The sequence below is a fragment of the Centropristis striata genome, chromosome 9 (assembly GCF_030273125.1).
Source record: "Centropristis striata isolate RG_2023a ecotype Rhode Island chromosome 9, C.striata_1.0, whole genome shotgun sequence".
Lineage (NCBI taxonomy): Eukaryota > Metazoa > Chordata > Actinopteri > Perciformes > Serranidae > Centropristis > Centropristis striata.
This window is the reverse complement of record NC_081525.1, coordinates 23423251-23440276: the sequence shown is the minus strand read 5'-3', so window position 1 is coordinate 23440276 and position 17026 is coordinate 23423251. Positions and strand designations below refer to the sequence as shown.

Genomic DNA, 17026 nt, shown 5'->3' with positions numbered 1-17026 from the left:
CAATGTGAGTTAAATGTGACAGGACCAACAAGCCTCAAACTGCTTGGGGTTGTGAGGGTTAAAGCTTCTGCTACACTATGAGGCTCTGAAAAAATTAAAAACAGAATTCGGGAACATTTATCTGAAATCTTGTTTTCACTGCACAGACATGTTCAATGAGCCGTAACCTCTTGGATACATAATTTTGCAGATGTGAGTTTGCTTGAACGAGATGTGAAAACTAAAGGCCCAGCCACCTTTTTGTAAGGCTGTTATTATACTTGCTAAATTGCCTGTCAAGTTTAGACGTTTCAGCTTTTAACAAACTATGAAATGGTAACAATTTATAGCTTTTTACACAATACACCTGGAATGCAAAGACACACATACACACGGATATGCACACACTCACCTGGCAGAAGACAGGTTTGTAGGTTTCTGAGAAGAGCTGGGTCAGTTCTTCAGAGTCACAGAGGTCCAGTGGCAGACGGTTTATACACAGACACTTGGAGTGCAGGTTCTCCTCTTGGCTCAGCTGGTTGACATCCATCCATTGCACCATCAACGAGCGATCATCCTGCACAACAAGAGTACAGAGTAGTACAGAGTTCGGTATTTTGAATGCAGAACTTGCTTCACACTCCTACACTGCATTAGTACCCTCTAAATTCTGTATTTATTATAAGGAAATGTTAGTAAACAATCGTTACTTGTGATTATCATCCTCTTGGCTCTAAAGTGCCGATTTGAGCCTATCAGCCCTTCAGCTGCACACTCTCATCTATAGTTTTTTTTTTTTAACTGACTGAACTGATCAGAAATGCGGGGTCAGACAATCTTTTGTACAATTTAAAGTAAACTGCGCTGAGAAGACGAGGAGATGTTTTTTTTGTTCAGCAATTTCATATTTGATAGTCAGCCGATTTATTGAAGATTCATTGTTCTCTTTATGACCAGTAACTTAGAGATTTGTGGAAGTAAATAACTTTTCTGCTCACTTTTATGTTTGAGTTAAATCAGGCCAGCTGGTCGCTATATAAATATATAACTTGCTATGTGATGGCCAGTAGTCCAATCCAGTATCAAATCCTTTGTTACAATCAGGTAACTTAAATCAAGTAAAATCATATAAATTTAAATGTAAAGTACAGCCAATTTAGCCCAGCCAACTAAAATGCATTTTCTGAACTCATCCAAATGGGTTTAAATAAACATTATTTGTTATATCCTTTTGTAACAACATCATTTAGTGTTATAGATTAATGTAGCAACAACATCAAATACTCAAACATGATGATTATAACAACCACTCTAACATACCAGAGGTCGGCCCAGCAGCTCAGAACGGGCCCGTGAAGCAGAATCCTTCTTCATGTACTCAACAAACCCATATCCTTTGGAGTGACCCGTCAGCTCGCTGTACACCAGGAAGGAGCGCTCGATGTTCCCATAGGCGCGTACCAGCTCCTCAAACTGCTGGGCAGTGAAGGTGTGGGGCAGGTTGGTGAGGCAGAGCAGTGAGTCGGTGGGCTGCAGCGTGACGTTGATCAAGCGTCCCCGGACAGTGCTGTGATGGAGGGAGCGGATGGCATCCTGAGCCTGGTCCCCGTTCAGCAAAGTCACAAAGGCTGGAGGAGGGGACATTATGGAGACAGCGACGAGAGGAAAAGACGGACAAAGACAAGAACAGACATAAAGAAAGAGACGCACGGACATAAATAGACGGGGACGCATGAGAGACGAGCAGGTAGAGACAAACACAAACATACATTTAAAGCACACATTCAAAAACAGGCAGAAAGCAGTGTGTGGAGAATGCAGGATGGAGACACACAGTCAAAAAAAACATGCACAAAACAACTCACATGAAAAGCAAAGAAAATAAATGACAGGCCAAATGTGACAAAAAAAGAAAGAGGAAATTTGGGCACAAACAACCAAAATCACAGACAGACAGTCATAAAGACAGACAGACAGATACACAGAGAGAAAGACAACACATTAGCTAGAAAGCCAATAGGGAGCCACTATGTAGGGGGAATCCACTGTGACACACACACATATACATCTTATCTTATTTGAAAACTGATATGTGCATCAAAGAGACAATAAAACTGACGAATACAGATAAAATACTACAGAAATGTAATTGTGATAAAACAAATGTTACCCTCCTGTTAGTGATAATATTTCTTAATGTCACATTATCATCACAATTACTGCCAATCATCACTGCTATTTTTTTATTTTTCTCTTGTAGGCAGTGGGAAAGTTGTGAATTACCTCTCAGAAAAGTCTCAATGTCTCCAATTTGATGGGCTCACCTCCATTGGTGATTGGGCTAAACATTTGTCATGGTGTACCCCTGGGTTATGTGTTCGGTCCACTGCTATTCTCTATCTATATTAATAGTTAAGGTCAAAAGGTGAATAGTGCCAACATTCATTTTTATGTGGAAGATACAGAGATATATTGTGCTTGTCCCTTACTCACTGAAGCTGTGGACAAATGCAGGATGATTTTAAATTTAGTCAGATTCTTCTGATGTTCTGATGTCTGTTCCAAGTGAAGGGACCTAACTGGGGGAAGCTTTTATGTGCTCCACTCCCATTGGAATAGCCTTCAAAAAGACTTGAAACAAAGGTCAAGTGGTCTCTCTGCCCATTTTATATGTTTTCTTTAGTTATTCCATCTCACTTTCCTGAAACTGAAAATGTCAGCTGTATCTAAAGTCCCATTTAATTTAAGTCACTCTCAGGCAACAAAGTTCACCTATAGACGCTCTCAGCTTTTTCCTATAAATGAGAAAGGCCTACTTTATGTCCTGTAAGTCTATTGAGGAGGCTTTGATATTTATTCAGTCAGTGAAGCCTTGGTAACAACTCCCAATAGGCTTAATTTCCTATTAAAGTGATACCTAACTCAATGATTAAAAAAGGCCCATTGATGAAACCACACACACATACACATAAAGAAACCTGTGTTATTACGTGGAAGGCGAGAAACAGAGTGAATGTAAAGAACATTAGACGTCTATAAAGCCTTGAACAGCTTCACATGAAAACAGGCAGGGACGAATTAATGGGCTGTGAAATGAGGTGGTAATAAATTGATCTGCAATATGTAGCTAAAAACTCAATGCATGTTTGTGTGTCATTGTGACTGACAATGAAAAGTTTGTTTTTTTTAAGAGAAAAGGTGTGCTAATAAGATAGCTGAAAATAATACAAAGAAAAACATACTATATGTTGATGTGAAATATAAAAAACAACAGGGTCAAAGCATTTAAACCGATATACACTAGTCTTGGGAGATATCTGTTTTTTCATACCATCATATTTTTCTGACATTTCACTGGGGTGTATGGTGTGTTTGTGTGAAAACAACCCCCTTCCTCCTCAGCTGTCCACTGAACAGCACCACAGCAATTTTATGTCCATTAAATTTGCTATATAAAATAAAACACGAGGAGAGACATTTAATTTTTTTTAGTCCTGTAACATGCCGTGTTTCTTTCTTATACCTATAGAGACCAACCTCTGGTGGAGTCTGTGCACTATACATTAAAAAACAGAATTTCTATCAGATTAATACATGCAAGGACAGAGTCTGTATTGTTGATGGTGTTGGAAATCATTCCATCAGACTTTCAAAGTACCCTGGTATTCTCAACTGGGATTTCTGCCCATTTGCTGGACAAGAATGACCTATATAAACTCAAGAAATTTACCAATGACCCAATCCATAATGTACACAATGCTGTAAGATTTAAACTCGAACTTAAATATCCAAAAAGTCAAATAACTTCTCAGCAGGTAATACTTTCCAGTGAAATCAGCTGAAACTTCTGACCAGAGATTCATTCATTTGCATGACAGCGAGGAAAATATGGATGAGACTTTCCAATGTCTCCCTAAACAAGTTATGTTGAAACTACTGAGCGAAGCCCAGTGTCTCTGCTGCCCCACTAGACCTGCTCAAAAGCCTGGCAGTATAAAAGTGGAATAGCATTATGCAATTCTGAGGTTTGACTATTTAAACTCAGCAGGCGTTGCTGAGAATGAGCAGTTAAAAAATAACTACAGCGAATTCTCGCACCCTGAAGTGTCAAAAGACAAAGAGAATTCATTTGAATTGTAAACCATGTATTGAGAACAAACAGGGCATGAGTAAGGGCAAAATAAACAAGCATATAACTAAAAATGCTATTTGATACCAAACAACAACTTTGAGGGTCCAGTGTAACCATGGTGATGAAGTTAAAATGCTTTGTGATGAGCATCTTTTCCCAAAACCAGTGTTCAGACTTCAACTGAATTTCATCACTTTTTAGTACCCAAAGAAGACTCAAAAAAAGAAAAAAAGAAAAAGCATGCTGAAAAAAGACTGTGCCAGTTTGACCGGAGCTCAGGGTTGAGGTGGTCAAAATGTTTCTAATCAAAGTTAAACAGGATAAGCATTTTTTTTTAAGATTTTGGAGAAATCCATTAAAGGGCACATTGAACCACTAGACAGGTGCAGGCCCCTGCACTGTGAGCTTTCGACCTGGAGGAAAATATCACTGCCTCCGGACAATGCCCCTGTGATCATGTACCTGAACACAACCCAATGTCTTCTATCAAAGCCCCAACCTCACCTGCTGTTACTCTGACCCTGAAGTCCTGCACATGTTGTTTTTAAAACAGTGTTTCATCACTGTACATACCAGCTCCCACCATGCAGAAATTGGCTAGTGCTGGGGGAGAGAATTTCATCTACAATAGAGATTATTTCATGTTGACGAGTGTTTTACTGTTGCGATTGGAGCTGTTGTAATACTGTTGTCAGTAGAGAGACAATCGCGCTCTGCCCTGGTTACAGACCATGACGGGCTGGAGGTTGTAGGAACTGCTTTAGGAGGGGAGAAGAAGGTTGGGAGAGATTTAATTACGAATTGTTTTCTACAGTTGAAATTAGATTTTTTTCTTACAGAGAGAGTAAAGTACCAAAGAAAGGTATTGGGTACCTGTATTGAATTCCAGGTACCAATATCGTGTCAAATGTTAACTGTACCCCACCCAAGTGGTGTTTACAACATCTGGAACTGTTGTGATTGATAAATCACTATAGATAACATGTATATGGTAAATGGACTGCACCTACATATCGCTTTTCAAGTCTTTGCGACCACTCAATGCACTTATAGAAATACACATACCACTCATTCACTTTTAACACAGATTCATACACTGGGGGCCGAGGCTACCGTAATGGTGCCACCTGCCACAATTGGGAATTCATGGTTCAGAATCTTGCTCAAGGATATTTCGACATGTAGGCTGCCATGGTCAGGGATCGAACCACTGACCTTCCGATCAGTGGGCTCCACCAACTATAAAACTTTACAGTCATCTTTTTTATTAAAAAAAAGTTGTGTAAAGGAAACTAAAAACAGTGACATGTTTTCATCTTTATGGTTTTTGAAGTATCCCATTTCTGAGTTCCCAGTAGTGATGCCACATGTTGAAAGCAAAAGTAAAAGCCTGATAACTGGTAGTGTGGAGGACAAGTTGAGTATCACTTGTAGCTCTTGTCTTCCATTACTGTTGATGAGATAGAAAAGCCAAATACAGCAGGCAGTTCAAATTTGGCATTATTCAGGTAGACAAAACCAAAGAGGCCTCATCTTCAAATACTGAGTCTTTATTTAAATAACACAGACCGAAGCTGAGTCTGTAACTAGAAACCTAGACTATGACCGCGATGAACGTATATAGTGGGACTTAAATAAAAAACATATTTCCAGCTTCAAAATGATATGATATACAAGTATAAAATGACTGTATGGGTCATTTGGAACATTATAGATATCACCAGTGACCTGAACATGAATTACAAGGTAAACTATGCCTACACTGATTATTTTTCACTGCTAAGTTTTGTCTTTGGACTGAACTGTAAAGGCCACTACAACCCCTCTGGCACATTTTCAGCGACAACAAGTGAAAAAAAATTAAGGTATGCAAATGTGCTTCTATTCCCGAAGTAGGCCAAATAAAGTTGTTTTTTTAGCGATTTCAGACTAAAGTCCAGACAACAGGTCATTAACCGCCTACACTCTCCAATCTGCATTAATGCATGTGTATGTGTTTGTGTTCGAGCCTGCTGTGTGTCAGTGTGTACAAGTTCTGTGGTCACATGATTACAACGAACTCCAGTAAAAGATGTATACTCTTTGGTTACCTAACACACACACACACACACACACACACACACACACACACACACACACACACACACACACACCTTGGCGACAAAAGTGAAATCACATAATGCCAAGTTCCATGCCTGATCCTAAGTGCACGATAAATACTCAGGCTACACGGGAAATGGAAAGTTGAATGCTGGAGTTTAGGTTCCAGGCCCACAAATCACTCAGTGATTGTTTGTTAAATTATTCAAATGAAAACATTGGCAGCTGGTGTCTCTGCCACTCATCAGGGGGAGCAACACAGCCAGATAACATCAGAATGATGAGTGATTTTTGGTGTGAAAAAATGGTGCTTCAATCACAAACTACGATTAGTCAGTGGAAGTTAGTTTCATCCATGTGGTTCCGATTTCAAGCAAGCAAGTTCAGCTCCTTCACAGCCTGAGAGTATCCCAAAGAAAGTGAAATTTTTTCCGAATAAAAGACCTAAAACCTGGAAACATTTTAGCACTTCCTGTTCCCTTGTCTGGAAATGAATGGGTTGTCTGAATTGTTTTTGGTTAGATGCCTGAACTTCAGCTTTCTACTTCTGGCGACTGCATTTGTGCTTTTAAATTCATAAAAGTGGTATTTATTTGTGAAAATTATCTTGCTGAGCAAAAAATGTATCATAAACTTTTGTTGAGGGCTTATTTTCAGTCATAATCCAAAATTCAGTAGAGAAATCCCATTGGCATTCTGTCAAGGGAACCAGAACGATGCCAACGTCCGGGTTGGCCGACTGAAATACGTTATCCCTGCAGAAGAAGCCCAATCAGAAACTTCACAAACCACTCCTGAGTAAGATTCCTCTTGTAGACCAAACAGTTCAGAGTATTCTGTACAGCTGTGAAATCAGTTTGTAAATCCACACAAACTAAAGCAGCCGTTCTTCACAGGAGCGAGCATTTAACTTTTAGACCCACCTTTCAAACCTTAAAAAAAGGTTCATATTTAATTCCAGAAGATAGTTTTTGGCATCATATTCCTTTTAGACAAATCAGTTTCTAAAGTACTGGAAGGTCTGCACAGTGTCAAACTTAGGTGTCGTGCGTTTCTCCTGCAATTCTAACATCAGCTCAAAAAGTCATAAAAAATAAAAATCAGTTGATTATTTTATGTCTTGATGAAAGAAAACATAAAACAACTTTGGTCACTTTTCTCAGAAATCTGAAGATATACATCAGAGCAGGTAGGCTGTAAAATCAAATTGTATTTCACAGTAATATACAAGCAGAGCAGACAGGAGATTAATCTCACATCAAAGCTACATATACAGTTGGTATTTGCACATCGACCAATCCTTTAACATAGAGATGTGCAGGGACACATTGTTCGGTTAAAAATACATTGCAAAGGCTACACTTGTTCAAACTACTCCTTTATATGTGCAAGCATCTGTGACTCAGTGCATGTGCAGATAAGGTAGGCGCTGGATTCTTGGATGGAAAAAATGAGCAACAATTGGGACATCTGCTCCACAGGCGTCTTAGTTTTCACAGAAACATCAATGTAGGCAGATCTAATGCAAGGTCAGAATCAGTCTAACACATAGAAAATCTATCCCCACCTCTCTGAATCTTTATCACCCTGCCTGTACTTCTCTTTCTCCCTCTACTGCATCTGTATCTCTATTGATCTATCTGTTTTTGTCTTTTCGTGCCTTTTCTTCCCACCTTACTGTTCTCTCACTACTGTATTCTTCATATCTTTTGGCTTTATGCCCGTCTGTCCTTTGGTCTCTCTCACCACTTTGCTCCCAGTTTCTCTATCTCCATTTCCATGTCTGTATTCAGACACCGCCTCCACCCAAATCAATTACCTCAAACCCCATCTAATACTCTTACACATACACACATACACACTCACACACTCTGTAATGGATCTCTTACACTAAGCTGAGAGCCTAATCTGGTTTTAACCCGCTAAGTACGCTACCTAACATTAGGCATTACAAGGAGATGGAGAGAATATGGTTTGGGCTTTATGCTTAAGCTCTCTCTCTTTCCATTGCCTTTAATGACACTGTGCAGCCCAACAATCGGGGGCTGACGTCAAATCCTGCTCAATACTTTTTCTGTCAGTGAAAAGGAGAACTCCAAGACACTTAAATAGCTTACAAAATAATCTTATAATTCACAACCTGGCAATCAATGAGTGGGCCAAGTGAACTTTGTCAACAAAAAAAAGAGAAAGACAAAAAAAATCACAAGACCGCTTACGTGTTAATTATGGGTCTCCGCTTCTGAACATGTCGATTATTCTGCATGTTCCTATGAGTGTGTAGAGGCACAGGAAAAGAAAAGAAAATCTTCCGTCGAAATCAGCTCGAAGGCTGCAATTCTGCTGCCATGGTTATGTTGAAGGAGCTAATTAAAAACAGGGGAGTTTGGAACGCCGCTGCGGACCCCTGAAACTCGAGGGGCTGGTTGCCATGCTGTGAGGAAAGGTGGTCCTGCTGTTTCATCTCAGCCCCAAGGCCTAGATGAAAGTCTCAGGTGGAGAGAGAAGTGTCACGGAAATAAACAAATGGGCTGGCGGGGGAAAATGCTCCAAGTCCAATCAAAATGTGAATGCTGTCTTGATGACTTTAAAATGCATGGTAACTCCTTGAATTGATTTATAAGTATAAAACAATTGAATGGCATTTCCCCCTCACCCCCATTTAGATCATGAGCAAACCCTAATGTTATTTTGTCACGTAAAGATGGACCCATTTTTAGGCATGCAAGCAGTGTTGCTGTGGGGATGGCAATGTCAGTTGGTCTACGGCTCCAACGCTTTGATCCAGAATTGTCTTTATCGGGCTCAATGGCCCTAAATGGAATGGAAACAAGAGGGCTTTGGGATTTTTTTTAAACAAATGCTTTATAGCAATGAATAAAAAATGTGTAAAATGTTGATATGCTGAAAAAAAAAAAAAAAGAGGCGCACTTTGTCCAGTAAGGTAGAAAGGTGCTATATAAATGCAGACCATTTACCATTTCATATAATATCAGTGTTACATATGGAAGTCAGGCAAACTTTGTCATTCAATATAGCTAAACGCAAATTTAATGGCTTCACGGTCGCCCATAAAGTTGGAAAAAAAAATTTTTTAACCTCTTTCCATGAGATGATTGTGATAATGTTATTTTTTCTTGATAGTGTATATCTTCTCAAAACTGTATTAATCAATCTCTTCCAAACAAATCACAATGAAAATGAAACATCAAATAAACAGAGGATTGTGTCTGGAAACAAAATGATTCCAACTTTATGGGCGACCGTGTATTATGTAATTGTGTCAATTAGCAGTATTATAAAATACTAACCAACTCAGGTATCATAAAACTATATTTACTTGTCAGTTGATAATGTTATCTTTTTCTACCACTCCACTAAATGCAGTCTGGCAGAGACACTGTGACTGTGGAGTCAGTCTTGTTTTAAATAATATCTTCAGTTTATTGAACTTTTCTTTTGACATTCAGTAAAACAGTGACAGAAGTTTTTATGTCAAGGATTTAAATGAATTACGACTTTAAAAAAATATGTTGACCTTCAATAAAAATATATAAACCAGCTAATATTTAATTTTTTCATCTGAAGGTTTTCCACTTAACAAGACAGATCATTTTATCAGTAAAGTGTAAAATTCCAAGGGCAACATTACAGAACAATTTAAAAGAGAAATTTCACCAACAACCAGCCTGTAATTCATCTATTATCTATTTATGATACCTTCATCCCCTAACAGAGCATCAACTGGGGAAAATTATAATTTTATCCATTTCACAGATCCTTCTTCTGTGCTTAAGGGGAAAAGTTGCTTGAGTAATGATGTTGAAGATTTCAATTTGCTTTAGAGATGAAAGGTGGATAAGAGGGAACCAGGGATCCGAGGATGGTGTTTAGAAATTACATCATCATTGCAATTTCAACCTGAACTGAAGGTAAGATTATCTGAGAGTGTGAGCTGGAAGGCCGGGAAGGGTGAGATCTCTATGGATCTGCTGTTCCTCTCTCTCTCTCACGCACATCCATCCTTGCACTTCTATCTTTGTGAGGACCTTCATTTAGATGATGAATTCCCTTGTCCCTCACCCAAACCTTAACCATCACAACTAAATGCCTAACCTCAACACTTAACCTTAATCCTAAACCTAACCTAACTTTAAAACCAAGACTTAACTCTCAAACAGGCCTTTGAAGAAGTGAGGACCGTCAGTTGGTAAAAAAAACTTGTTCTGGTCCTCACTCTGTAGGATGTACAAGAACTCACACACAGATTATACACCCCAGCAAAGAGCACTGAGTCTCCTCTGAATCATCTTACCATTCAAGTCCCCCCCAAGGATATTCTTGACTGCTAACTGCAAAGTGTATAAATCCAGAGATCACAGCAAACATCATCTTTGAGCTGAAGCAGCATGGCTTTATTCTGAAAGGCTACACAAACATTTGCACTGTCTGAAAGGCATTACACATTACAATAAAGATTTCACAAATAAAAGATAAAAAACTGGACGAGAGGAGAGAAATGATAAGTGGCTCCTTTGCCTTCCACTGTTTGTTGTGCTTGTATCTGTCAACCTACTTGCTGCTGGTGTTTCACCACACACACTATAACAGCTATGACACAGCCATGATTGTGCCTCTTAGTTTTGCAGCACCAATAAACTCTCATCCTGCTTTGCATCTCTGCAGCTTTATATTCCTCCCTGCCACTCTGTTACAGCATCTACATGAGTAAACACTTCAGACGAGCTGCATCCTCCTCTCTCATCCTCTCCTCGCTCTCTCCAGTGGTCCTCTCATCCTCAGAGCCCTTTGTCTTTCAACACGTCAGCCCTCCCACACTCTCCTCTTCATCATCACCACCTCCTCTTGATTCTGCTCCCTTTTTCTCGTCTCTATCATTGTTTCCAACCATCAGTCCTCCCAGCAGTCCTGTTGCCACTTCCACTACAGTCCTCGAGGGGACATTAGGGCTTAAACATTTAGGGGTTCGGTAGAATTTAATTATAATTCTAACTACTGAAAAATATCACTGATTATGCAACTGAATGTAGCACTTTGAATGGGTACCATTGCCATATATATTTTTGACAAACCCAGCAAGGCCAGTCCAAACTGGGTCACTCAGTTTTCTGTTATCTCAACTTGTCTTAGTGATGGTGAATTTTGATTTGTCTGGACCTGCCTGGTGGCTGCTTCTGCTGCAGACTGGAGCGGCTGTCAGTCAGCTGTCAATTCCCCATAAGAGGTAAAAAAAATGTAAATATCACAGTCACTGTCATTTGGAAGAACTGATAAAGCTTGTTTTTCATAGTTTACACAAATGCGTGGAACGATAGAGCTGAGCGTTGTGACGACAACATAAAAATCTCAATCGTACATCTTTTTCTATATTGTTTCTATTGTTGTGTCAAAAAAAAACAGTGAAAAAAAACTGTGTGACAAAATATTTTTTGGGACATCTGCACATGGCAGCGAAGCTGGAGGGAAACTTAGAGGCAATTTTTGTAAAAAAAAATTGGCTTGACAATGTCTTTATTGAATAACCAGAAAACATGCTATATCATGATCTATATTTTTATCAAGATTTGAAATGACCTATATGGGAATAGAAAGTATTAGTCATATAGTCTAGCCCTACAACATGATACCCTTATTTCACTGTGTAAGAAAATGTTATTCCTTTTTTTTTTTTTTTTACAATAATGTTTTGGGCTTTTTGCCTTTATGTGACAGTATAGCAACTTTTTGTAAACACAAAGGGCTGTAGTGAGTTATATGTGATATACGTAGACCCTTTTGACTCAACGCTGCTCTAGCTTTGACTTGTCTTGCACTCAACTGAAATGGTCTCTGCTATGGCCGTTGTATCAAATAAATGAATTCAACTGGCCTATACAGCTTATTTTACACTGAATGTGACTAGGTTTGGTATGATCTGAATAGGAGGGCTACGTTGTTGCAGTATAAATTACACCAAGGTTAGAGTTTTTAAAACATCCGCATCAACTGGTTTATTCTCAAACAACAGAAACTCTCAAACCTGATGTCAAACTGGCTGTTACAAAAAATCTGGTGTTACAAAAAATCTTAAAATATTTGACTCTTCAACACGCAACCATAGTGTATATTAGTATAGTCATATTTTAGACGCTCTAACTAAAACTGCAGTTTGCTTTAACGTTGCCAGGATATGTTAAACTAATCTGAAATCTTGCAGCAACGTTTCATACTTCCACACTGCACAGTGTCAGAAACAGATTTGTGCAGAGACCAAAACAACACCACACACCTGTGGTACTTGAAATGTAACAAGTGTGGAGCAAGGTGCAGTCATGCAGCACAGCAGTAACTGAAATGTGACTGCAACAGGAATACAGTATTTGCCAAATGTATGACGATGTAAAATCACCTTTGAAAAAAGTAACTTCTGACAGGAAAACATGACTACAAAGAAGTGACGGTTGATATCCAATGTAGCAGCAATATTTAAATATTAAAGTAAGGTGTATGGAGGTTGGTGGGTGGGTGTTTGATGTATAGATGGACAGAGAGATGAAAAAGTGGAGGGATGAGATGCATAAGAGGCAATGCTGAGTGGATCTACCACTCGGCGTCTCTTGAACCACCCGCCCACTCACCCGCTCACAGCTACATTGTTCACTCCGCCACTCTGTCCCTCTTTGAATTCTCTCTATAAATTGATGCATCTTTTAACATATCCACAAATGTAATCGTGCGTGCTTTTATGCATTTTTGTTATAAATATATGGAAATTTGCATTTCTAGTGGAACTATACAGGTACATAAATAATAGTACCTCCTGATTAAGATTTAAATCTGAATTGGAACAAATGATTTAAAAAAAAAAGTTATTCAAGCAGGTTGCAGTTTGAAGAAAAAGTTTCTCACCAAATACTTTGAGATAATAGAAAAAAATAGCAGTGATGATACGTTTTAATTGTGATCCCGCCCCCGTCGGCCACTGTATCATCAATTCATCATCTATTGATCCTTTCTGTAGATCTCTTCTCTCATTTTTCTCTCCGTCCCGCCCCTCGCTCTGTTTGTCTCCTTTTTTACTATCAGTCAAACACTCATTTTTCAGTCAGTCCTAACCTTCAGCCTCCATCCATCAATTCAGTTCCTTAATATCCTACCACCACCCATTCCTCAGGTGGTTTTCACGCCTCTCCTTCCTTTCTGCCTGCTTTTATTCGAGACGTTTTACAAAAAAATCTGGACCAAATGACAATGGGCCCTTTTTTTCTGACTCTCTATTGGCAAAGAATGATTTGATTAATCAGAAAAGTAAATGGCATATTAAACCATACAGAAAACAATTATTAGTTGCATCCCTAACATGATTCAATCTCATTTTCTCACTCCAATTAGTGAAACTAAATGTTTGACAAAACAAACAAAGCGCTCAGATTCACACCAATGGAATCAGAAAGTTGTCTTTTCTCAGAACTAAAACAAAAGTGAATCAATTCAAGATTTAAAAAAAAAGATGCTTTGGTAATGAAAAATTGACAACGTCCTTAAATTATTACATTAAAATAACCTAAACAATTGTAGCTCATTTGGTCTCTAACTCTCCTGTCTATATCTTATTTCTTTAATTTTCATTCACGCATGAGAAACAAGAAGACATCAGGAAACATGCTATTCAAAATTGCATTAAGATAATACCTCAGGGAGGCGAGACTTCCTCTTTTGCTGCACTCTGAAGGCTTGAGAACAGCTCAACACACAAACAGCTGCGTGTGTGTGTGTGTGTGTTTCAGCTGGCTATCATAAGCTCTTCTTATCTTTTATGTGCATTTGTGTGCTCCTTAAAGATAGAAAGCAAGGCTGAGAGCTGTGATAACACTGTGACTAGAACTTTCAGACACTAACATTATGTGCACGTGTGTATCAATGTGTACAGTCTTGATACGTACAGAAGCTTGCAACCAGAAGAGTGAGACCATGTGTGTCCGTGTGTGTGCGTATCTCAGGTGCATTGGTGTGAACAACAGATAAGACAAACACTTCTGACACAAACTCTGGTTACTAAAGAGAGAAACTTGAGGGTTAACACACAGTAAGTGATCATGACTTAATGAGACATTGCATATTTTTACATATTTCAGAGATGCTTGCATTGTTCTAAAAACATTATTTCTGATTGTCAACGGGAGGCTTACAAAACTGTTTATTTGCCACAGCTGGTTTCAAGTTATTTACATGATTTCTACAGCAGTAGATCCACATATCACTTAAATTTGTTCACACACCATAATTGTACTTTTCTAGGTCTAGTTTAGAGTTGTTGTATTGAAATGATATGCTGCCATTGCTGACCACACAGCAAGCTTTGGCAGGGTAATATAAGTTGAAAAAGACTTATGACCTATGGTTGGAGGCCATAATGGACTCCAACTATTTTTGAAACCATAACTGAATGTGACCCACTGCCAGTGGCATAAATATATGACATGAGATGCAGCCAGTCCAGCTGCACTGGGGCCTCTGTCCGGAGAGGACACAGGCCACCACAGACCAGCTGACAGAAGGCTTTTTTTATTTATTGTCAGCCACCAGTGAACCCTTTGCTCTAATCTGTCCAGGTGGCAGTAATAAGGATGCAGCTGAAGCGCACAATAGCTGCAGGTCTTTGCCATCTCGGCTCCTATTGCCAGGTTCCAAACTTGTTGCTCATGGAGCAGTGTGGTTATGGAATTTAAAATCCCATTCATCTTTTAATTAAAATTTTGTTGATTAGCCATAAAACCATGATAGGTAGTGTGAAAGTGTGAAACGACAGTACCTGCTGTTGTTGAAGCCACAGTACTATATCAACTTACCATGTTTTATTCACAGTAGGGCTGGGAGATAAATCGATATAAAAAAATATATCAACATATTTTTAAATGTGAGTGCTATACAAATAAACTGATTGATTGATTGATTGATTGATTGATTGATTGATTGATTGATTGATTGATTGATTGATTGATTGATTGATTGATTGATTGATTGATTGATTGATTGATTGATGGAATTAGACCATATTGCATATATTGATAGAGTTAAATTTTTTCTCTTTCTTTATAAATAAATGCTGCCCTATGGTTTGTCATATTTAGTTATTTTGTAACGTTCGTTATTCTTTTCTCATTTAAATATATTTATTTCAGAAAAGGATTGGCCTATTTTATTTCATAGGCTATTTTTATTTAAATGTGCACTTCAAGGAGCTTTGATTTTGTTTTTAAAAAGGTACTCCTGTCTTTATACAGCATTTATGTTCACTTAAATAAACAGTTTCAATAAAACTACTCGTGACATGTCATATTGGGCTTTGATTTTGACTGAACATTTGCTATCACTTTGCGATAAAAATATCAGGATATATATATCATATATCTATATTCAGCCTAAATATATCGGGATGTGACTCTTGGTCCATATCGCCCAGCCCTATTTACAGTGTCATGGAGAGGTACTATACTACCCACAATCCTTAAGCGTAGCAGTGAGTCTCTGATTGCTGGAGATTGCAGTTACCATACAAATGCTTACCACAAAAGCAAATGACAAGTACATTACTGTTACCACTGAACTGTACGACTGATTGTCTGATTGTTAAACTGTACGACTCCGGACACAGGCCCCGGTGCAGTCTTGCAGTTTTTCCCTTTTCTCATTTATTTGTTTTTGCTCTGACTCAAATGTTTTCTGGTCAAAGTTTATCTCATAATTGGTTGTCTTAGTTCCAGGCTATCTTTATAATGACTATTTTCTAAATCGTCAATTAATGGAGTGAATGTATGGGAGATTAACTTCCAGAACCGGAGCCGTTCAGAAGGTGGGTGCTCACTGTTAAGCTTCATTGTGGATCACCACTCAGTCATCCATCACAACTACCTGACACCGCTGCCTCCTGCAGAGCGCTATGAAAGCACACAAATGATGCAGCTGCAAGGCAGATCCAAGAAACACTCACATTCAGGATTTACTGCCTATTTAATGTATGATTGGCTAGCCTATTTAGCACTTACAAGCAAGAGAGTAGGGATTGGAATAAAAAAACGTATTTAAACACAAAACACATTTAAATATGCAAGATTACTGTGAAAACTAACCTCATGCCTTTTGGGGGGCTAAAACACAAAACATTGAACTCCTTGACGTTATCTTTAAGGTATAATCTCAGTTGATTCAGTTGACATGATCAAGTCTCTTTTCGTCCTTTCATAATAAAAGTGTCTGTTATCAAAACAGGCTTTTGCATAGAACTGTATATATATTTTTTTTATTTTACCCATTTTTGCATGCAGCTATTAATTGATCATTATCATTACTATAGATAATCGAGTTGGCAGGTTTCTTTCAAATGCCCATCCCTACTATAGAGAGTAGAAGTCTTAACAATCTACCTCTCAAGCTAACTGTAGTCTGAATATTGTTTATTTTTTTACTCATACAAGCTACCTAGTTGCAATAGTAGCATGAGAAAAGAGTCATGACAAAAGATGCATCAAAGCAGTGCAAGTAATTACTGCCAATAAAAAGTAAAGTCTGCGTCCCATTGGTTAAGAACCAATGCTCCACACAAAGGAAATACTGTATGTTTAAATGAATATCTAAACTGTGGTGGAATCAATAAATACTGTAAAAAAAAAAAAAGTCCCCTGACTTAATTAGGCCAAGTCTGAAGTCTTTGAGCATGAGTAACAATACACCACTGTATACACAAATGCATTTGTAAGTGTGCACATCTCTGTGGTCTCTCTAGTTGAAGTGTTAAGTGTTAAGTGCAACTAGTGG

At 38.5% G+C, this 17026-nt stretch overlaps 1 protein-coding gene across 1 annotated transcript in view; it reads right to left on the bottom strand.

The window, feature by feature from the left end:
* Window positions 1-17026, bottom strand: part of raver2 (ribonucleoprotein, PTB-binding 2) — a gene marked incomplete at its 5' end in the record, with an annotated part of 88146 nt that overhangs the window by 36163 nt on the left and 34957 nt on the right. The window contains 2 exons of the mRNA XM_059341429.1: window positions 392-556; window positions 1300-1607. Of these exons, the coding sequence (XP_059197412.1) occupies window positions 392-556; window positions 1300-1607 (473 nt within the window). The remainder of the gene's footprint in view (window positions 1-391; window positions 557-1299; window positions 1608-17026) is intronic.